Below are 23270 nucleotides of genomic sequence, written 5' to 3'. Positions count from 1 at the left end.
AAGAGAGAGAGAGAGAGAGGGGGGGGCCAGGGAGGGAGGGAGGGAGAGAGTGTGTCAACATCCCATTATGTGGCATTAGAGTCACAAACCTTAGAATGTTGCCATACATTTGGGATTTTTTTTTTGTCTTATTGATAACCATCGAAAGCTTTCAATAAACACAATTGCTCATTAATGATCCCTTGCAAAATAGGGACAAATGTCTGTATAACTCTCACATGAAATTTAAGTGTATGCTCCTCCTTTTCTTACACCCCAACCACCATCATACAAAGCAGCAAGTATGACACGAATTTTAACACTGGACAGTAGTAGTTGAGCAGCATTACTGGGTTGATATCAACATGTATATACCCAATTGTAACCTCACCCTCTAACTTTGTCCCTAAAACCAGCTATTTTCAACTATGTTGATGCTTTTTTTTAGCGTTTATCTTTTTGATGGATTAAACCATTTAGTTCCTAACAAGCTCTAAAAACATGTTAGCTTTGAAGCATGGAACCCTGCACTCTTATCATTAATGTAGCTCTTCTTTTTCCCCCTTTTTTTTTCTTGGCTTTAAAGTACAAAATACACATGTTATCACCCACACACATAAGTGCCATCACTAGCATAGGGAAGATTTGAACCCACAACCTCGAGACTTTCAAACTTCATTCTAACCACTACACTACATGTTTTTGGTTACAAGCAACAAACTGCTGGCCTCAACACTTCGTTGCTTGTAAATAAAAACAAGTTTGTCTCTCAAACCAACTCTAGTGGTGAATATCACCGCGTCAAGGTTTCATCTATTGCAACCATGAAAGTGTGATGCCAACCTTGTATAGATAGTCCTCTCAAGTTTTCAATCCCGTGTGATAATTGACATTCTGAGGCACGCAATTCATTAACACACACAATATTTATTAACATGCGCTTGTGTTGAGTTTTCATTCAATATAACTTTTCTTGAATAAAGGTCTAGGTGCATCTTTTAGGCCCCATACAAGTGCTCATTTGAGCCCCACAACCTTAAAAAAGTGCACCTTGGGATTATCTTCTTTAGCGCTTAGTGCAACCTATTATTGGGAACATCAAATAACACTTGCAACCTATTATTGGGAACATCAAATAACCTACTATTCGGGAGTGTCCAAAACCTATTGAAGCGATATATAAACCATCTAGTATTCCGACAACCATTATTTGGTGTTCAGATCAAGAAATGATGCACTTTTAGGTTACCCAATGTTGCTGAAACAACTACCCAAATGTGGCACACCATGCCACCCTAGCCTTACAAATATGTTGCACACCCTAGCTTTACAAGCATGCACTAGCCAATATACATGCACATGCACATGCAATATATACAAAGGGTGGACATTGATTCCCAACTATCGCTTGTGCTCATGTATTAAATTCTTTTTAAATTGAAAAACAAATTCACAGTAGCTAAATGTTGGAGTCTCTCGTGTTAGTTTTCTCTCTTTTGTAATAACTACTTCATTTTTTGTGCTTTGTAGTTTTAATGAGTTGTAGACCTTATTTATCATTGGGAGGAGACTTCTTTGCAAGATCTCACCAAACGTATACAAGGATCACCATTAACTTTGGGAACCATTAAGCAATGGTAATTGTTAAGAATTATGATGCATGCCTAGCATTCTATTGCTATTAGGACTGCTAGTCTTTATAGTTCATTTTGTTGCAGACCTTTCTCTTTGATGACCTTTAACCATCTTTTTTCCACCATGTGGCCAAGAATGATTTGTCTTGAGTAGGAACACCTTGCCAAGGTAGACATGGTAAATTTATAACAATGGGCCTACAACATTCTTATCTTAAATTTTTATCAGTCATACACTTCAGTTGTAATTCTGTTGTTTAAATACACCATTGTTTTAAGTTTCATTTCATTCGTTAAGACTCTTTTTGGATACCAGGGGTCCAAAAAAGCTAAAAGAAAGCTCAAATAGTCTCTCTAAACCAACCCATCAATTGTCTAGATCAAATTTGTGCTCCCATCTACTTTCATTTTATTAGGCATGTAGATAGTGCATGCTTATGTCCAAGTTTTGCTAATGTAGTACTGGGTAGCCTTTACAATTGTGAAAAAATGTTGAAAGTGTGTAATATTCTTTTTTGCCAGACAAAACTTGAAATATTTTCACAATTATGCTGCTAAATCAGCTTGTCCCAAATCTAATAAATAAGCATTTATTAAATGCTATATAGTACAGTCAAAATCCTGCAAAAGAAAGATATTGCACCCAATGCTCAGTTGCAAAATCACTTAAAACTCGAATTCTCTACCATCCTTACTATGTAGGTATAATGTCTATAGCTATATGCATATGATGTCTATAGCTATGTGCATATGCTAGCAGTAGACATTATGCCTACGTTCAAGCATGGGGTCCATATTTTATTGACTCAAGATTTGGATTTGCAAGGCTACATAAAGCATGGAAGTGTGGTTGCTTCTTTTTTGACATCCTAGTACAATACAATTCTAGAGAATGGAAATGCAGTATGAAAAGATGTTGTGGGATGATGTGTGAACAGTAAATCTCCAGCTTGTGTAATCCTCCTCCTGTTGTAGGCAAGGCCAGCTACAAATCCTTGTCCAAGAGTCATCTGTGGAATGTTGTGGCCATTGATATTTCACATGAGAGCTGCTGCAACCAATTTACATTCCCAATTAAGTGGCATATCGAGTATAATATTGCTGCTTCATTTGTCTTACAGAGCCTTCTGTATTGTTGTATTATAGTGGGCAACACAATATGGAAATACAATTTGCAGCATGCATTCGAGTAACATAGATTTTCTTGCCCCATGCCTCTATTTATATAGCCAAAAAGACCGTGCCACTGTGCCTCTGCATTCACGTGGAGCTTCACTAGACCATGTGATTAGTTACCAGTCATCTCAATTCCCTATTTTCCTCAAGAATGGCTCGAGTCTTGTAAAAATTCATCTCACTTAAGCATTCCTTTGGATCCATAGCCAACATCCTCATCTTGATTCCCAAGTTACAATTTTCATGTACCAAAACTGTGCATGTGCATGTGGTGCATGCCTATGTTTATGTGCACAATTTTAGGGGTGCTTGCAGATTATGGTAAATGGTTTTATGGATGAGGAGGGCTGCAAACCCTCGAAGAAATTAGCCATGTTTGTTCCTTGTCTCCTCAGGAAGTGGATCAAATATGTTATGCCAAGCATCAACTTGAATTGAATAATTATAGAAAGTTGCAAAAGTGGCAAGTCAGGTCCATGCAGAAGCCTATCCTAGACAAGGGCTGCTCATCTAAAGCTTGCTTTAAAAGTTTACATGTAACCAGATAAAAACAATGCATCTCATGAGTGCAAAAGAATGGAGAGTGGACGAAAAATGTACTACTGTTATGTTTGACTCGCTTTCAACAAGTTTTTGCATCGCCTCCTATTGAAACCCCTTCTATGACACGTGCTTGTATAGAATTGCTTCAGAATGTCAAAGAAATAATGGATGTGTAGGAAGCCTTTGAACTAGAAAGCCTATTTACGTCTATGGAGATAGACAATGCACTCAAGACCTTAGGCAAATGGAAATCTTCTTGGATGGGATGGATTGACTATGGAATTCTTTTTGCAATTCTGGGACTTGCTTGAGGATCCATTATTACTTAAGATCAATCAATCATGGCAACAAGGTGTGATGCCAAAAGCAGCTTTATCACAATTTTTCAGAGTGGTGCCCGATTACTCTTATGCATAATATTTATAAGATCGTCACTAAGATGATCACCGTAGAGTCAAAAAGATATGACACAAAGGATTACATCAAGCCCAATATGATTTTGTACCTCAAAGACAAATCACAGATAGCATCTGTAATGCTTATGTGGGCATTGAGTATGCCAAATACTTGCAACGGGATGTACTATTGCTACTTTTGCTACAGTTCAATGGGATTTTGTAGCTATCAATGGGATTTCATAGCTACAAAAATTGATTTTGGGCCTAAAATGCAACGAGTCATTTATTGGTTGCCTAATATACAACACATTGTATATTACACAAAGGATTGTCCTATCCTTGGATATTGGGTAAATCAGTCAAGCAAGGCTACCCTTTGAGTGCAACACTAAAAGCAACTGCCACCCACCCTTTGCTTCTATATATGGACAAACTCATAGATCAAGGATTTGCATTTGCTAGATGGTCGTAATTTAGTGGTGCAAGCTTATGCTAATGATTCCTTTTTCTTCCACTCTGCAAGATTTGCAAATCCTTGAGGGCTCTCTAATTGTTTGGGGAAGCTGCAAGATTGTGCATCAATTTCCACAAATCCAAACTACTACCCCTTACAACATCAAATTGACACACTTAATTATGGCATGGAAAGATTTTTCCACGGATAGATATTGTTAGACATTTGGGTTACCCATTGGGGTGGAATGTATTTGTTTACTGATGCCACAGATTGGGTCTTTCAGAAGATAAAAGAAAAATTGAAATATTGGCAATTGCCTACCTCGCCTTACATGTGCAACTAAGGATAGTTCAATCCATCTTGATTGCTTATGTACAGTTTTTCTTGCCTCATGGATATGGACAAAGAAATATATTACTACTTTCATGTCTCAGACCATGGACATTTTATGGAAAACTAGACATCAGAAGAAAGCTCTTAGGTACTTGAGATGTGAATGGATTTGTTCGCCAAATATACCTCGAGGGCTGATTATTACGAATATTCATTATCATATTTTGACAAGGAAAGCAACACTATTGTCCACTTTTTTGCTCAGGACCAACCTTGGACAGTGATGATTGCAACTACGTGTACTACACTTAAAACAGATCCTTTTGGCAGATGGCAATGTACACATTGGGATTTTCTTCTTGGAAAGTTGCAAGGGAAGATATTGGGCTGTCCTTTCACTACTAGACTGATTGTTGATTGGAAAAAAGTCCTCTAGTACTTGCAGTGGTCTAGAAGGTCTTCTGAGATAGATAACTCACTAAGATTGGAGAGCATTCAATGGAGCGAAGTTTTTTTGGAACCTCTGGCAGTTCAAGAGCCAAAGAAAGCTTAATTTCTTTCCACTAAACATAAACAACTAATCCAAGATGTTGTCTCTCCAGATGGCAAAATGATTACATTCCGCAAGCTTTTCTCTTGATTGACAAGTGGAATTGCTTCAAATTGCTACAACAAAGCTCTAATTTCTTGCCAAAAAGGCCTATAATGCCTGCCCAAATTCCATATCCTCTGTCCCGGATATACAGATTGATAATTCTTGAGTCATGGATTGCTGCTCATTTGAACAGGCTTTGTAATATGGATAAGACAATGAAGTGGTGGAACAAAATCTCCAAAAGATTTGGACTAATAAATTGCCATCAAAGTAGCGAGTTTTCCTTTGGCAATGCTTGGTTGGAGTGTTACCTATTGGTGAAACTAGGATACTTCTGCCTCTTGTTTTAGATGCTCAAATTGCAACGAGACTGTCTCATTATTGTGGGCTTGTTTGGATACCATAGATTTCTCGCTCAGATGATCTGTTTCTTTGGCTAGAAGATTTCCAAAATGTTGCTTCTCCAAGCATTTCTGGATCTTTGGGAGATATCACACCTAAGACCGGCTGATTATGCAAGTTTCCTTGCTTAGACACGCTTTTGGACTCTTTAGACACTGTGGATTGGCCGCAATCACCTGATTTTTCACTCTACACAGATTGGCAAGTACTTATATTTTCAACAATCTATGCCAATCTCTATATGATTGCCAGACTACATGAGATGGACCAACTGCAGTTAGACTTGTTTTTCCACTGCTTTTGATCTTGAAGAAGTTTCCCTCACTTTTGAGGGCTTCTTTCCTTGTACAGTGTGATAGAACATCGTTTTTACCCCCCAAAAAAAAAAAAAAAGTATGTGCACAATTTTCATGTATCAAAACTGTGTATATGTATATGTGTGTGTTTATGTGTGTAATATGTATTAGTGTTTATGCATGTGTGTCCTATGTGTGTGCGAGTGCACGCATGCACATGTATGTGTCACTCTGTAATGTTAGCAACAGTAAATTACCTCCTCTTACTCCTCATCTACATGAAATCTGTCAACGTGATTGGGAGAAAAAGTCCATTGTAGTAAGGTTTTCCCTCTGATGGCTCGATTTTGCTCCTTGAGCCTTCATAGGAAATAAAAGTTAGAGCTTTATTTTAGAAAAAAACAATGCACCTTTTCTTATGAAGCACTATGAGCTGGCTTGATCCAAAGTAAAACTGCTTACTTTGCAGAGTGCTCATTTTCATACCTGGAAGATTTTCCCAAGCTTCCTTAAAGCTTTTGCACGAGCTCTAAGAACATCTTTTTTTACCATCTTCTCCCTTAACACCTGTTCAATGTTACAAGAAGACCCTTGATAAAACAAGGGGACAGAAAAAAATAAAAGAAAATAATCTCAATGATGTCCTGTTCAAGAGTTGTGAAAAACATATACCCTTTGACAAACATGAGATATTGTAACTTCGATATCGGCAACATTGAGTTTCCAAAGGGAATCTACCAACAACTCTTTTCTAGCTTCAAAAGTCCCCGAGTGTGCATCCATGCTATCTTTTTGCTGATTCATGTCTTCATGCAATTTCATTAGAAAAATTGCACCTGCTTCAAAAAGTATGTCAATGAATCTTACACCTCATTGATGTGATTCCAGGTAAAGATAAAAAAGTGTCTTTGGAGCTTTACAGACACTACCTATTTGCTTGGGTGGGCTGGGAGATGGATGGGGGAGACTCCCATCCATGAGAATGGGCAGGAGAGATCTCCTCTTGACTCCCCATCCATGAGGATGGGCAGGAAGGATCTCACCCTTTTTATCAGGATTCTCTCCCCTTCTCCTCACATTTGCAGGAGTCTGTATACATAGCCCCAGTCGATTAAAAGGGGAGATCTCACCTGCCTGTCCCTCATGGGCTGGATCCAACCCCGCCCATGTGATGGACAGGGAATCTGGTCTATAAAGACCCTCTGTTTCACCTGAGTTTCAAGTTATAGCACTTACCTTTTGCTGCAATGACTTGTGACTTGATAAAATGGCCTTTGTCGCGTACCCACTCAGCTAAAAAGGGCACACCAAAGTAGATTTTTTTCTTTCCAAGCTCTTTTGCAGCCTGTCTTTCATAAACATAACCGATTGTTCGGAGCATTGATTTGCCAAATGCTGTCAAGAAAAACCGAACTTTGTAAGTCCGAATTTCAAAAAGAAGAGGTAGGCCCTTGCTTGAGTGGTTATCACACCTAGAAAGGGACGTGAGTTTGAACCCCGATAAATATATACATGCACCCACAATGTGCACACACAAATAGATACATGTACACAGTGGGTGTGTGGTCTACATGTGCATGTGTGCACGTGTATCTCTCTCAGATCTACAATGTACCTGCTTTTGATAAGTGGGTTGCTTCAGCTTTCATCCCAAGTAAGAAGCCCTCCTTATCACCTTGAATGTACGAAGTTAAACGGTCTTTCAAGCTCTGCGCAAGGCTTTCCTCTCGACTCTTTTGAGTGACCTGTATATTAAGAAAAAAAGGTTGTATGCTGTTTAAAAAGTGATTCACATTTTATGAAACACCAATAGGGCTTTGTTATTTTGAGAAAAATGGACCAATTGTCATGGCTTGGACTTCTCAAATTAGTCCTTGCTGAATGTTGTTCACAACGGTGTATGAAAGAGAGAATTCTACCATCTTTGACTAAGCCATCATATGTATCATATTGGATGTGGTTTGTTCCCACTCAAAATTTATAACATATTCTGCCCTTGCTGAGGAGAAATGCTTTGACTTCTTCATTTGACCACCTTTGCTCTGTTAGGAGGCTCTATTGACATTCTCTTTCTTCAGGAGTATCACTTGTCAACTGCTCGTACCGCAAATGCGAGAAGATTTTGCAGGCAGGAGCCACACATTTTGGTCATCCACCTTTGGCTCATCTCAGATCCAGGGCGGAGTATGTATCTCAGTTAGCGAGCAGCTTCTTCCGGCAGTGGACTCTGGCACCATAGTCCCAAGGAGGGCACAGTGGGTGATTATCAGACTTGGGGAGGACCAGGTGGGCCTCCTCAACATTTATGCCCCTAACTCCATGGCAAGTCGAGCAGACTTCTGGAGCATGATTCAACAGGGCCTCTTTCAAGCTGATTTCCATGTATGGGGGGCAACTTTAATATGCTGGAGACCACGGAGGATAGACTAGGTGGTAGCCAGGATACCACTTCTGGTGAAGGGCTTGGCTGCTTGTGGCTTGGGAGGAGCTTGCCTTTGCCATCAAGGGACACAACCCTTGGCATCTCCTGGAGTTCAGGCGTAGCCAGGGGAGTCTGAGATTTTCCGATCTGACACAAGGAGCGCAGGCTCCAACCTCTCCCGTCTAGACCGTTTCTATGTTGATGCGTGGGCTGGTGGGGACGAGGTGGCTTGGTGGGTATTTTAGCCGGCACTACCTTTTCAGACCATTTTCTCATCATCCTCTCTCTAGAGAACCCTCGGTGACAAGATAGTTAGCAGAGCCCCTGTATACCCAAGAGCTTGATCCAGGACCTGGAGATTTGCAAGAGGATTGAGGAACTGTGGGAGAGCTTGGTTTTTCAGGAGGGCACAACAGCAATGACTCTCGATACTGGGCTCAGCAAGATCAACGCCATTCTCCAAGAGGCAGCTAAGACCACGCTAGCAGAGTTTAGAGAGCATGAAAGGTGTCTCCGCTGGAGTCTAGCCTCCCCTGCAGAAGCACACACTAGACAGCCCTTGGCTTGAGGCTCAAATGGCCACAGCCTACACTGAGATCAGCTTCATAGAAGAGAGGAGAGAGGGGTACAAATTCCATGCCCACGTGTCTTTCTGGACTCAAGCCAGAGACTGAGGGACAAGGGATTTCTTCGAGAGCACAAGGCCTCACCACTGGAGGTATGGCTCACCACTGGAGGTATGGCATCCGGAGGCTTAGAGGATTGGATGGAACCGTTGTTTCTGAACCGCCCCAGGTTGCCATGGTTTCTTCAATTCCCTCCTCACTGCAGAGCCTCACTCCTGCTGGTTCAGGATGCGACAGAGAGGATCTAGCAACAAGCATGAGGTGGTCCCACCGGCTCTCTTGATGACACCCTTCTCTTCCGAGGAGATTAAAGAGGCGCTCCCTAGAGGCAAGTGCCCAGGCGAGGATGGGTTTCCGGTTCCCCAATTTCTTTGTCACTGGGAGCTCATGGAGGGCGACTTCTGAGCAGCCTTTAATGAGATCATAGAGGGCTGCTTCCAAGTAGCCTTCGATGAGCTCATGGAGGCCGCTTCCGAGCAGCCTTCAATGAGATCATGATTTCCGGATCTATGCCAGAGAGATTGGCGAAGCGTTTGACCCACTTGATCCCCAAGGAGGGAGGCGAAGGCTTTGATTCACTTGATCTCCAAGGAGGGAGGCAACACATTGGAGATTCACCAGTGGAGACCTATCACCCTCTTGGGGTAAGCCTACAAAATCCTAGCCAAAACCATCAGCCGCTGTCGCCGCACCTCCCAAATCTGATCCATGGCACGCAGGCAGGTTTTATCCAGGATACGAGCATCTTGAATAACATCTTCACCTTTTGGGAGGCGATCACCGACCCTTTTACGTCAGCAGGACTTAGCGGTTCTCCTTCTGGATTTCGAGAAAGCCTATGAGAGGACGGATTGGGGCTTTCTCTAGGGGACTATGTGCAGGATTGGCTTCCTTGCCACCTGGATCAGAGGTGTCTTTGCCCTCTACTCGGCCCCTCATAGTCAGGTCATTATCCAGGGCGCTCAGGACGCTAGGTTTTCGGTTTCTCATTCAGTTTCAGTACGCCAAGGATGTCTCCTTGCACCTTTCCTCTTCCTCTTTGTGGCGGAGACGATGACAAACTTTTTAGCTTCCTAGGAGACCGGACTACAGGGCCTCAAGCTTCCTATCAGATCTCAAGAGGAGCTCCTCAATTCAGAATTCGCAGATGACACAATGGCCTACCTCTCCAGAGATGAGGAGAATCTCCAAAGGTTCATGGATGCCATTGAGATCTTTGGCCTCAGGTGCACAGATCAATTGGCACAAGTTATGTGGATTTTGGGTTAGCTCACCCCATACCCCAACAGTCCTTCCAGTGTGGGTAACCCAATTCGTTATCTTGGTTGCCAGGTCAGGATTGACATCACCTCAGAGCAGCAGCTTGCCCCCTCCTTGTGTGCATTCGGAAGAAGCTTCTTTACTCGAGCACGACTAGGCTCACTCGCTGACTCTCACTCGTTGGTCATGCAGTGGTGGCGAACCAGGTCTGAGCTACCATGTGGTACATGTCACGTGCACACCCATCAGGTGTACAAGTGGCATGGCATCATCAAGCATCCATAAACATTAATCAGGACAGTTAAGCATTAATCCAAGTATTATTCAGGCATATATCAGCATAAGCATGTATATGGGGCTGTTTCAGCACCAACATCAGTACCTTAGTCTTCATCAGCCCTACATGCTGATGAAGACTATCAGCATGTAGGGCATTTATTTGCATCAGGTCGGGGCTGTTAGCCGGGGCTAACAGCCCCGACCTGATGCAAATAAATGCCCTACATGTTGATGAAGACTAAGGTACTGATGTTTATGGATGCTTGATGATGCCATGCCACTTGTACACCTGATGGGTGTGCACATGACATTCCCCTCTGCTAAACTGTTACTGGTATCTAAGATGAATGGCCTCCTTTTCCCTTTGGTGCTCGAGTAACATACGTTCTCGATCGAGCTCTCGTTGGTGCTCCCGAGCGGCGGTTTGGCCTAACACCGGTCTTCGTCAATCCTGCATTGGGCTTCCTCATAGTCCCGTCTTTCTGCTTTTTCTTGTTGTTTTCTTGCTTCTTCTCCTTTTTCTTCTCTCCGTCTGGCCTCGTCTTCTCTTCTTTGTTGTTCCATCTGAAAGAAGAGGGAGATGTAGTCGGGGGCTACTAGAGGCGGAGGAGGACGTGCTGCTGTTGCCTCCAAGAGTTGGAGACACTCCATGAGCAACTGGTTCTGAGCTCTAAGAAGAGCTATGGTGTCTGCCTTCTATAGAGCGTGTATTGGTTAGGTACAACAGTTGATGCGCAACTTCCTTTCGGCTAGCAGATGTGGCAAGGCCGGCACAAGCAAAGGTGGCATGAAAAGTCATCATGCAGCCTCGCCACAGAGGCGGCCAAGGCATTATTGATCCTTCTATGCAGAGCAGAGCCCTTTTGGGCAAGCTGATCATAAGAGGACGGCTCCTAGGTGGTGAGCCCCTGAAGGACTTTCTCATGGGCCACTTCTCCACCCGCACTCCAATTCTTGGTGGTCCCAGGTCCCCAAGCCCAAGACGGATCATCACAGAGATGAGGACCTCCGGCCTTAGCCCAACCTTCGAGGACTGATTCGCAGCCAGCCTGTTCCGAGTCTAGGACCACATTCGTTCTGCTCTCCACCAGTCTGCCCCCAGTCCTGGTACATGAGGAGAGACTTCAACAGCCACCACTGGTTTGGAACCCCTTGATTACCCTTCCAAGTGGCCACATGCTAGGCTCTTGTCCTCATGTCTCATGGGGTGCATTGAGTGAGGGACTGGCCCAATCTCTTGGAGAGTGGCTCATCTTCAAGCGCTCCCACCAGAGGCTCACAAGAGGACCTAGCAGGGATTTGAGGCAAAGACAGGCTCACCCTCGACATCGACTCCTCTTGAATGGCTCACACCAATCCAAGGGCCCCTTCCCCCTGAGTGGGTAGGGCTTTTTACCAGACATGATATCCCGATGGGAGCCAATGGTGCAGATGGAGGCACCTTCATGACTTTAACTTTAGGGCCACACGGCAGATTGAACCGATCCCCCCCCCCCCCCCCCCCCCCCCCCGTCCTCTCCTCTCTCTCTCTCTCTCTCTCTCTCTCTCTCTCTCTCCACACCCCGACAAAAAACCTCAGAAGCTTGTCTTTACAGAGGGTGAGAGTGATTGCTTTTCACGAACACAAATGGCATATCGACCCTCCCCCGGCCAAAGGGGCCAAAGAAAGATTTTGGAGATTATGGTTAAGGGAGGGCCAACCACTGATGCGGCAACGGTGGGATCCTGGTGAGTGGATCCCTTCACCCCCGAGGATGCCCCGGACACCCCCTTCTTTGAGTACGCAGTCTGTCTGGGCCGCAACATCCAAATGCTAGAGGTTGATAGTACAAGCAGTACACTGGCAAGCTTAGGGCATCCCCGCATGTTTTCTCCGTGATTTTTGGAAGCGGCTGTGGGGCAGCTTCCAACCACGGAAGATTACTCTTTTCCTTTGTCAAATAGCTCACAAAACCTTGGCAGTGGGCACCTAGATGGCAGTTGGAGGTCGGCTGGCTCTCTGTTAGAAGTGGACACCCTCTGCAGTCACGACGGCCCTGTCTTCGGGATTGTCCCAAGGCACAATAGGTTTGGTTGCAGATCCTCCGTGCATCTCCACCATGGACCACCTGCCAGCACCCACCATCACCTGGGGGACAGTAACCTGGGCTTCCAAGACAACACTGACCTAGCATATGAGGAGACGGGACAGGACCTCGCCCTTCTTCTCTCTCACCACAGTACCTTGACAGCCCCGCTATCAGCAACCCCAGTTGGGAGGAGGCCCACAGACCCCTGCCAGAGATGGGAGATCATCAGTAATATAGCAGCATGGCACATTTGGTGGCCTCGCTGCATGAGGGCACTACCACGCCACTAGCTGAGTCCATCAGGAGCATATGGATGGACATAATACACACCACAGTACCATGACAGCCACGCTATCAGCAACCCCAGTTGGGAGGAGGCCCACAGACCCTTGCCAGAGATGGGAGATCATCAGTAATATAGCAACATGGCACATTTGGCACGCTCACTGCAGCAAGGCCATGAGGGCACTACCACGCCACTAGCTGAGTTCATCAGGAGCATATGTATGGACATCATACACACCCTCTGTGACCAATGGGAGAAGCTTTGAGGTGGCTCTGAGCATATGGGGAAGTGCAGACAGGCTTCTCTGCAGATTTGGAACAGCAGTCCTTTCCTCAGGGTCAGAGACAGCAAGGTTACTTGGCTTTACAAGCCACCTGTTTGGTTGTTCTCCCCTCCCTCCATAGCCTTCCTCCAAGAGCGGCCAGCCAGCGAGGAAGAGCCCCTCTCTGCCTTCTATTATTTTTCTTGCCTCCCATGTTTGAGACTGGATCATGTACTTAGCCGTGTTGGCTGTACTTGTGGTAACTAATGGAGGATCTTTTCTTGGGGGGGGAAAAAAAGAACTCTTGGACTTGGTCATGTATTGCACCAGACGAGGGTCCAAGACTGAATGGAACCACCCGTTGGTAGGAATCCTTCCTTGCTTATGAGGATCACATGTTTATGAGAGATCAACTTCACCATTCTATAGGAGGGACCGAGAGACATTCTTATGCTTCACAAGAATAAGTTGGATTATTCCTTGTGCACCAAAACTGGAAAGGTTTTATCAAAGTACACATTTTGAAATAGAGCCGTGGTGAATTGACAAAAGGCACTAGCATTTCAGTTTCAACCAAAATTCTTGCATGGTTGGTTCTCGTATTCTAGTGTGCATGCCAAATCACAATTGATCATTGTTCAAGATGGTGATATGCAGGTGGAATTCCTCAAACTTAATACACCTATTCTAAGATTTTCTAGCAGCAGGCTTGTCAACACCTCCCTTTCCTAATGCATGGGCCACTAGAGGCAACTTTAGTTGAGTAACCCAAAGACAAAACTAGGAGAGGTATCCATCCCTGAGATAGGCCTTCTTGGAAGAAGTCTCGGAACAAGAGACTTTTCGTAGAGGGTAAGTTTCAAAGACAAGCAGTCAACTTCAGTTTTCCTGGTCTAATAGGAGAAGGTAAGGAGGAATTTATGCGGCTTTAGACAAAACAAACACAGTATGAATTGCCCCCCAAGTCCTACCATGTTGGATCACTCCCTACCCAAGATCCTTTCTCTAATATCACCTCAGCATGATCCTTCATCTCAAGATAATAACTTAAACACATTCAAAAAATGCACATGAATGCAAGGGTCATTACACTTCTAGAGAAATGCAAACCTCAAGTTTTTCTTGAATTTGTTTAATGTCAAGTGGCTTATCTCCATTTTGAACTTCCATAGAAACCAAAGAAGCCATAGCCAGTTGCCCGACATACTCCTCAAATAATTCACTACCAAATAACATTCCAAACACAGTTGCTGGGTCCATCATGCAACCCCTGCACACATGACAACAAAATAGGTAATACTGTTTGAGTGTACGAGTAGAACCTTCCACAAACTATTAATGCAAACTTTTAGCCAATTCACAAATGTGGCTCCAATATCAAGACAAACACTTACTCTGACACACCCGGTTTCCCATATTTATCATAGGCTTCCCGTTGAATAGGGTCACTTAAGATTTGGTAAGCCTCGGCCAGAACCTGTGTATGGTTCAATCACAAGGTGAGTGCAAGCATGACATGTGTATGAAGTATGTAAGTGTTTGCCAACATGATGAAGGTGAGAAAACACTGACCTGGAATTTGATAGCTGCTTCAGGGTCATTTGGATTCTTATCTGGGTGCACCTTCCTTGCCTGAGTTAGTAAAACAAAACACCAGTTTCATGACAGTGTTGATGACAGGCAAAGTTTCCAATGGAACAATAAGTACATTACAATGGTATGCATTACAGAGTGTACTCTTGGAACCATAACTCAGTCTAGCATAATGATGACTCTGACTCTTCATCAACTCTTTCATCCAACCAACATTCCTTGTGCTATTCTACCTTGTGTTGTTTTGAGATTCATTTATTCCGAGAGAGAGAGAGAGAGAGAGAGAGAGAGAAACGAAATTAAATGATATATTAACGTCTCTAAGAGGCCATAGTGGCCTATGAGACCAAAACTGAGAGTACATCTGAAGTTGGTGTCTCATCAAAGAGAACAACTAAATGAGACTAAAAAGTACAATAAACTGATTGTCCTACAGTTATAAGAACAGAACTGTAAGACTCCGAGATGATACTGAGTAGAAAATACTAGAAAATACTAAAAAATGTATATCAGGTAGATCCATGTATGCTGATCAGTTGAAGTGTTGCCCTCTCCTTAGATCAAGTATCTCCACCATGGGGCTGTCTAGAATGGAGAGGTCATAGAAGCGAGGTAGGTGCCTCCAATGCCGAGCAATAATGGCTCTGATCTGGCGATGGTGAGGATGCCGTGGTCGGGATCCTGGTGGGCGTGGCCGACGAGCACGACATAAGATAACTGCTCTATCAGTGTTGACTCCTTGGGAGCGTGGTCGGTGCCCTGATGGCCCAATGGAGGAGGTATCAGGACGTGTGTGGGCTAGGTTGCTGGTGCTGGTGCGGCCGAAGAAATCTGTCAGGGTCTAGGTACATCATGGCTCAGCCTCCTGTCTGCCAAGAGAGTCTCTCCGCGTCTCCTGAGATCAAGTAGAAACAATCCCAAGCATCTCTGATCCATGACCCTGCGTAACGGCCCAAAACCCTCTCAGAAGAGGCAGTGATATCTCCCTCGGATCTCATAATAGACTGTACATCGGCAAATGTAGTGTTCCCCTGTCTCTACCTCCTGGTAGCATAGCTGACGAATGCGGTCATCCAAGATCTGATGCACATATCGCCCTGTCTCAATCCGCAGCTGGTGTGATGAGGTCCGGATCTGTCCAATGGCACAACGTATCCCAGGTGATAAAATCATCCGGTGAGAGGTGTAGAAAATGGCTCTTGTAGTGAGCCATTTTCGTGCCCAAGGGCTCAAGGGGGCTAGTCCATGTCCTCTCTGTGTCCACTCTGATGATATCCATCCTGATCACGCGGTTTTGCTCTGAGCGGGTGAGATCCAAAAATGGACAATCCAGGCTGTACTGAAAGGGTGGTAGTGCCTCTATCCGCAAACCATGTAGGTCGAACCATGATCTCATCTGAGCATACCAACAATGATCCATCCTCTGCCAACTGTATGGATGAGGTCAATGCCAATCGGGAGTACCTTTGCTGAGGGAGCTCCCATAGCCGCTATAAAAAGATAACTGCCTGCAATAGGGCCTTGGTTACTACTGGGGGGGCACCCAGCTCAGCCCGAACAATCTCATGTGGTACTGACGATTTGCTCCGAATCATGCGGGCAATCATCATAATCAGTGGTCTCTCCATTTTCCTCCATCCCTCATCTGTCCCTCTCTAAGATCTGTGATGTATACTAGGCCCCCAAACTGGAGCTCCGTACAGGAGGGTCGGTGTGACAAGCGTATCAAATAGCCACAATTTGGTGCGTGGCTCCTGAAACTGTATGTGTGCACACTGCCTCTCAAGTGCCCCCAAGGCTGCATGCCCTCGAGCTAATCTAGCTGCTGCTGCTGCCTCCTTCAGGGAGAAACGCGGTCCTGTGAAAGTAACTCCCAAGTAGACATATGACCTGACGTACTCTACCGGCTCCCCTCGGAAAGTGAACTGAGGCTCTAATCTCGTCACCCATGCCTGTGTGGTGTTAAACACCATAAGCTTGGTTTTCCCAAGGTTCACTGTCAGATCTTTATCCGCACGGAAAGCTTGTAATGCATCCAGGTGTCTCTATAATCCCTTCGGAGAGTCTGAGATTAGAACAATATCATCAACATATAACAAGATGGGTATCAACACCCCTGCCAGGCATGCCCCTAGGCCTCCCAATCTGTCTACATAATCAGAGACCGCATCAATGTACAGTCCAAAGAGGGTGGGCGATAGCGGGCATCCCTGCTTCACCCCTATCGTGCTGGTCACCCTATCGGATAGTCCGCCTGGAGCTCAGACTCTGCCTGTCACAAACTCATACAAAGCATATATCCCCCACTGCATATCCTCGGGTACCTCAATGTCATGCAATCTGTGCATAAGCCTGGCACATGGTACGGTATCGAAGACTTTGCGGAAGTCCACAAAGCAACAGTATATCCTTCTCTTACGTGCCCTGCCCTCTTCAATAAGTGCCCGAAGTGTCAGTATGTGATCCAAGGTAGTAAATCCTCTCCTGAAGCCAGCCTATCCATGTGCTCGATGACCATTCCTCTCTGCCCATCGGCTCAGCTCCGACTCCAATATAGAGCCATATAATTTGGCCAAGTAATGACCAATCATGATCGTCCTCTGGTACCATGGGGTCCCAACTCTTAAAGAGTGGTACAATGATACGCTCTGTCCAGCTTGTCGAGAAACCCTCACAAATGGCACGATTAAACACATGTACGATGAGCGGAGCCAAAGTGTCTCGTGCATATGAGAAGTGCTCTCCAACTAGCCCATCATGATCCTGTGCCTTTCCATTCTGTAACCTGTCTATCGCATCTAGCACCATCCGCATAGTAAAAAAGGTGCTGCTAGTCGGTCTAGCTCGCAGTGGAGGGGGGGTGGGGGGCTGTCCTGGTGCATCATATAGCTCTCTAGCATAAGTATGCCATGCCTCAGGTGCAGTAATCGGAGTACCAGGCTGTCTCTCCTGAAACATCTTCCATGCCCTCTTGCTGTCCTTCCCCAGGAAGAGTTGGTAGATCTCCTCCTCTAGCTTAGCCAAATAGGCTCGTTTCTTCCTCCGCACAAGGCGCCGAAAGATCATCCTAGCCTGTCTATGCGTGTGAGACCCAATGGCAATCTCACGCTGTAGCTGTGCTCGTGTCTCATGACACTCATCATCATACCAACTGTTCTGTGGGACAGTGTTGCGAGGGTGGGTGGAAGGGATAATAGTGCAGGGAAACGCATATGAGGCGGATGCATGTAGTACACCTGCCAATCATCTCGTGATCTCGTCCAGAGGGCTATGCGGGTCTAAAGCGAACAAGCCATCAAATACTGCATCTCGATAAACCCCAACTGTCTCACGTGTAAACTGATATCTCGGGTACCTAGGTAGATGAGTGGCTAGCCCATCTCTCGGGGATCTACCTACTAGTGTGAAACTCAAGTATGCATGATTGGCTGCTATGCCAATGGACCTACTGGAAATCGTGAAACCCCGCACATCAGGTATCAATGAAGGAGATCCCATCAAGTAGTCCACTGTGCTCGCTCCCCCTTTAGAGTTCCAGTGTGTGAGAGCATCTGATCCTTGCCATCTCGATAAGCCATTGTATATGACCAACCCATGTGCACTCCCGAGTGTGAGAAAATGCCTGCCATAATCTGTAATCTCCCCCTCATCCTGTGCTGATCTCTGCAACCCTACCTCCTCTGCCGTGATCTCCCGGTACATAGCCTCTTGAGTATCATACAACTCTGTCTGCTCTGTGAAGGGTCGTCACTTTGTCAAAAATGGACTCTGGTTCGTACTAAGTGGGGAGAAAGAGAGGGTTGTGCAGGCCTTGGAGAAAGTGCCCAACAAAGGGTTGGGGGTGGCCGGTCGAAAGTTCAGAGCCATGCCACCCTCAAGCTAAGAAGCAACCAAGGCACAGGAGGTCAAGAGAGCAACAAGGCATCCAAGCACACCAACGACAGCATCAAAAGCAGCAGCAGCAATGGCAACCTACCAGTTGGCAAAGGAGAGGTGTGAGTCCCCATCCACGCAACACTCATGGCCAGCCAAGCACGCCCCACGATGAGGGGGTCTCTCTCACCCATGAGCCCACCCTCTAGTAGATGACAGGAATTAGTCTATTCTCATGGCCAGCCAAGCATGCCCCACAATGAGGGGGTCTCTCACGAATGACCCCACCCTCTAGTAGATGATGACAAGAATTGGTCTATTCTTGGCCTTATACCCTATGTACCCGTGTTTCCCTTTGTATATGGGGTATATTTCCCCTCTCCGTTACATGTGGCGAATTTATATTGCAGCATGTATTTAATATTAGACCTTGTGTAGAAGGCTTTTATATACACAATTCTAGGGGATTTTTGAAGTCCATTGGTCTAAGGTTAATGTGTATGTGCATGCACATATCACGTACACACCTTAATCTAGTGCCACGTAAACATGATTATTTCCTAAGTTCAACATATATGGGCAGATTGGAGCAATTTTAGCGACCTAATAAGTATTCATAAGTGCCTACGACATGCACCAATGGTCGAGACATATATTGGGCACAATCTGAGCATGTTTTTATGATGTTTTGGGACCAAAGGGCTGGCTGACCAGCATATGACCTATGATCAAAACCCCTATAAAGAAGGTCTACGGTCATTCTTCATTCATTAAGCATGGGAAAGGCAAGTCCAGACATGGATCAGCAGTAAGCAACCCCAACATAGCACATTTAACTTTTTAAGCCCTGTAAAGCTTTGGATCAGCAACTAGACTCAAGTACAATTAGTGATATGCACTATTGCATTAACACACAGCATTCAAGTGTCCAGATCTACATCAAATCATAACCATCAGTGTATGTATTCATTTTGGCAATGTGTAGTAGTAGGTTAGGTAAAGAGTCTCTCTCTTCTAGTTCCCGTGTCATCACTGCACGTGTGATTAGTGTTGATCTCTATGGCTTAGCATTATGTGATATGCAACAGAAGTCTTTGTATTGGAAGATCCTGTCACACAAACGCTCACACCGTCTTCTGTATCCTGAGTTTTGTGAGTTTATTTGAACTTCAAAGGCAAATTGCTGTGCCTTCTGGGAAATGTGGGTGCGGAGACCAGGTGCAAACCCGTCTACCTCCAAATGATAGGGCACTAAGGTACAGCTCATGTTGGTAGCCAACTGGGGAGAGATAGCGTCCTCAAAACTGCCCATGTCAAATGTCGACCCTTGGCAGAGCCATAAGCTCGAATCAGGCTCTTCTGTGTGGTTGTTGCCTCACCCTCTTGCTTAGCATCAAGTACCACGGATGGCATGGAATGCATAGAAGGTAAGATCTAAATTGCATTTGTGGTAGCAGGCGGGTCTGGAGGAGCGGGAGATACTGTGGCAACTGTGGCAAAAGGCTCTTTGGAGGCTTGCTCCGCTTGTCTTTTTGGACAATCCTTCTTACCATGCCCAATGGTATGACAGAAAAAACATCGGTTTTCTGACTAATACTGTCTTTGCTCCTCTGGAGGAAGATAACCTCCAGTAATGCCTGCTTGAGCCTTTTCCTCAGGGGTCTTCTTAGGCTTGGATTCCTTAGCCCCCCTGAACTAGAGCTAGGACTGTTGTCTGTCTTAGTGTCTTTAGAAGACGAATTACCCTTCCCCTGTCGGGATTTGGTACTGGACTGAGATGACTACTTGGGCTTGCCTCCATTCATCTTCATTTCTTCATTCTGAGCGAGAGTCAAAACCCGATCATATGTACTAGGTTCAAAGTTACGAACTATGAACCGAATGTTAGAATCCAATCCACGAATGAATTGCTCCATCTTGGCCTGCGCAGATAGCCCTAACTGCTGTGCTAAAGTAATAACCTTTCCGGAAAACTAAAGCACTGGGGATCCGTTCTATCTGAGTCCATAGAACTCATCTTTCAGATCGGTCATGTACTGGGACGGAAGAAATCTGGTCTTCTGGTCACTTACAAAGATGTTCCAGTCAAAGGCTGTGACACCTGTGGCCTGGTCTGTATGAATACTAGACCAATGCTGCCACCAAGTGACTGCCTCACCACTGAGATAGGGAGCCGCTAAGTGTTATCTTGTGGGTCTGTGATCCTAGCTAATGGAAAATGAGCATTAAACTGATGAATAAATTGATTAACTGATGAATGATCACACTTACCATCATACTTATTGAAGTTTGGTTGATTGCGAATGACGGTGGTGGATGCTGCTGCGCACTGCGGACTGGTGACACCTATGACTGGGGAGACTGAGGAGCTGATGAATAAGGACTATGGTGATGTTACAACTTTCTCTCTTCAAAGAAAAAAACTTTCAAATAAAGAGCTCCCCGATTCCTTGGATTCTAAGCATCCATGCTTAGGTCAATGTTGTTGTGTACTGGCCCTCCTGTCTGCCAAATATTCATTCTTGACCCATGTTGCTTTTCAATAAGCGGTTTCCCACCTAACAAAATACCCTTGTAAAACTTCGGATGAGAGCTGGAGCTCCCAACTAGCCCAAGCAGCCCCCCCACTTTCAGCCCCCAGTGCACCTCCGGCCCCATACCAGCCCCATAGCTGCTGGCCATGCTGAACCATTGAATTTGGTAATATGTCAGTGATAAAGGAGCATAACAAGCTCAGGGTGTAAAAGCTAAGGCTAATACCTTCAATGTTTTACTTTTTGGGTAGTCCAGAACCTTTTACAAACCTAAATATTGTGGGAAGAAGCAACTCAAAGGGAAGGTTGGGTCTAAAAGGGGTATTTGGCAGAAAGGGCAGCCCGGAACTGGAGTAAATACTTGAAACAGGAGATCATTAATCCAGCACCAGCGGATGTTAACCTGGTAAGAGTACATTTGATGATTTCACCTAGAGTCTATAAGGATATCGTTATCTTTCGACCAAGGTACGTCTGAAAAGAAATGGAGCTTGAGATTGAATGAAGGGCTACATCTATGAAGGAAGAAGTCACAAATTTTATGAGAGCTTTTCCCTGTCCAAAAAGTGTCAACCAACTCAACTTACAACTAGAAGGCAGTCACCGATATTCCTGCCTTGGCAAGCTCTTAGGCCTTGGTAGACAGTGACACATAATACGCATCCATCCATCCAAGCGTCTATAATCTTCCCATCTCAGCTCAATAATCTCACTCATCCCACAAACAGGGTCATTCCTTGCCTATGAGGAAGAGCTTATCCTTATTACCTACATAAGCACCATTTCTGAGCTTGCCACTTAGTCAAGGCCATCCTCAGAATCCCTCGGCGTTCTTGATGCTTTGAGCAGGCGGATATTTGAATCCCACCTCAGAAAGGGCCCCAACTTGCTCAAGGCCCTCTCTGCCATGCTATCAAGGAATAATGTTGTATTACTGAGAGTCTGGGCCAAGTCTCAACATGTGTACTACCTACTCATGGGCATGAAACATTGCTGCTTACGATCAATGGTCTACTTGAGCCATGAACTTCAAGCTGAGTGATAAATGCTATTTTGCACTGTATAATTTAAATAACAATGATTGAATGGCTGCAAAAGATAAATCCAGACCACCATGAAAATGTCCAAATGTATCATCTTTCACTATTTCCTCCCTAAAACATATTATTACGTGATAATATCTGGTCTAATATAATCTTATTTGATAATCTCTTGTCTACTATTGACCAGAAAAGCATCGAATTGATCTTTTCTTTTTAAATCATCAAGGGCTTCTTGGTCGCATAGGCCTGCAAGATCTAATTAGCACCCCAAAAAAAAAAGATTAAGGTCAACACAAATCAATCGACAGGTACACTTAGCATGGCCAGATTGGGATTAATATGAATATTAATTCTGCATTAGAAGACTACCTTGAGGTAGTATGCTTTTTTGATATCAGCTGTACTGGCGCTGGAATTCACTTCAAGCACGGCATAGTATTCGGCCATGGCTTTGCAAGAAACTGGGTTCTGTCAATGGGATGCAGGATCCTGATTAAGAAAAAACGCGTGATTTTTGAAAAACTGTGGGTTACGCGGAGTTTCAGAGATGGGTGTCTCGATCGTGGTAGTGATCGTGATGTGAGCGCGCGCGCGCGCGCGCTTTTTCAAGCGATGCTCTTAGTACATGTCAAATAATTTGGAGCTAAGTGCTTCCAGAATGTTGACCCATCAAATAATATTTATACAAAAATTTTGCCTTTTCCTTGCAATTTAATTAACCTCGTTATTATCACTTCTATTACCATCATTGTGCGGGGATTAGGCTCTAAGTAATACTCATATTAAGTCATTGTTATACTCAATATTTTAATATTCTATACCATGCATAGGAAAAATACATCATTTTGATGGAAAATTATTTATGTTAGTGAAAGCTAGGAAATAATTAAAGAACAAAGGGCATGGCTTTGTGATGTGCTTTATTAATAATGTATTATTTCTAGTAGAGTCTAGAACAACAACTATGTCGCTATTGCTTCTATATGCTCGAGTTGCCTTTTTCCACCCCTTCTGCTTTCATGCTTATGGAAAATTATTTATGTTAGTGAAAGCTAGGAAACAATTAAAGAATAGAGAACATGGCTTTGTGATGTGCTTTATTAATAATGTATTATTTCTAGTAGAGTCTAGAATAACAACTATGTCGCTATTACTTCTATATGCTTAAGTTGCCTTTTTCCATCCCTTATTAATAATGTATTATTTCTAG

General features: G+C 44.5%; 1 protein-coding gene across 2 annotated transcripts; it reads right to left on the bottom strand.

Annotated features, from left to right (window-relative positions):
• Positions 1-2092: 2092 nt before the first annotated feature.
• Positions 2093-22646, bottom strand: LOC147639233 (chaperone protein dnaJ 10-like). 2 transcript variants are annotated; one of them, XM_086788651.1, is made up of 10 exons: positions 22430-22646; positions 14590-14649; positions 14412-14494; positions 14128-14287; positions 7429-7558; positions 7050-7208; positions 6486-6649; positions 6300-6380; positions 6071-6173; positions 2093-2664 (listed from the first exon to the last, which is right to left on the bottom strand). In XM_086788651.1, exons 1-9 carry the CDS (start codon positions 22505-22507, stop codon positions 6102-6104), a joined length of 987 nt encoding a protein of 328 aa, XP_086644777.1. In that variant the 5' UTR covers positions 22508-22646; the 3' UTR covers positions 2093-2664; positions 6071-6101. The 2 variants fall into 2 exon arrangements, with proteins under 2 accessions (XP_086644777.1, XP_086644769.1); XM_086788643.1 differs by having other exon boundaries at positions 2093-2661.
• Positions 22647-23270: the final 624 nt, after the last annotated feature.

This window comes from Cibotium barometz, chromosome 4 (assembly GCF_041138505.1).
Source record: "Cibotium barometz isolate CiBa-2024 chromosome 4, ASM4113850v1, whole genome shotgun sequence".
NCBI lineage: Eukaryota > Viridiplantae > Streptophyta > Polypodiopsida > Cyatheales > Cibotiaceae > Cibotium > Cibotium barometz.
The sequence above is the reverse complement of the archived record's forward strand: the minus strand, read 5'-3'. Positions and strand labels throughout refer to the sequence as shown.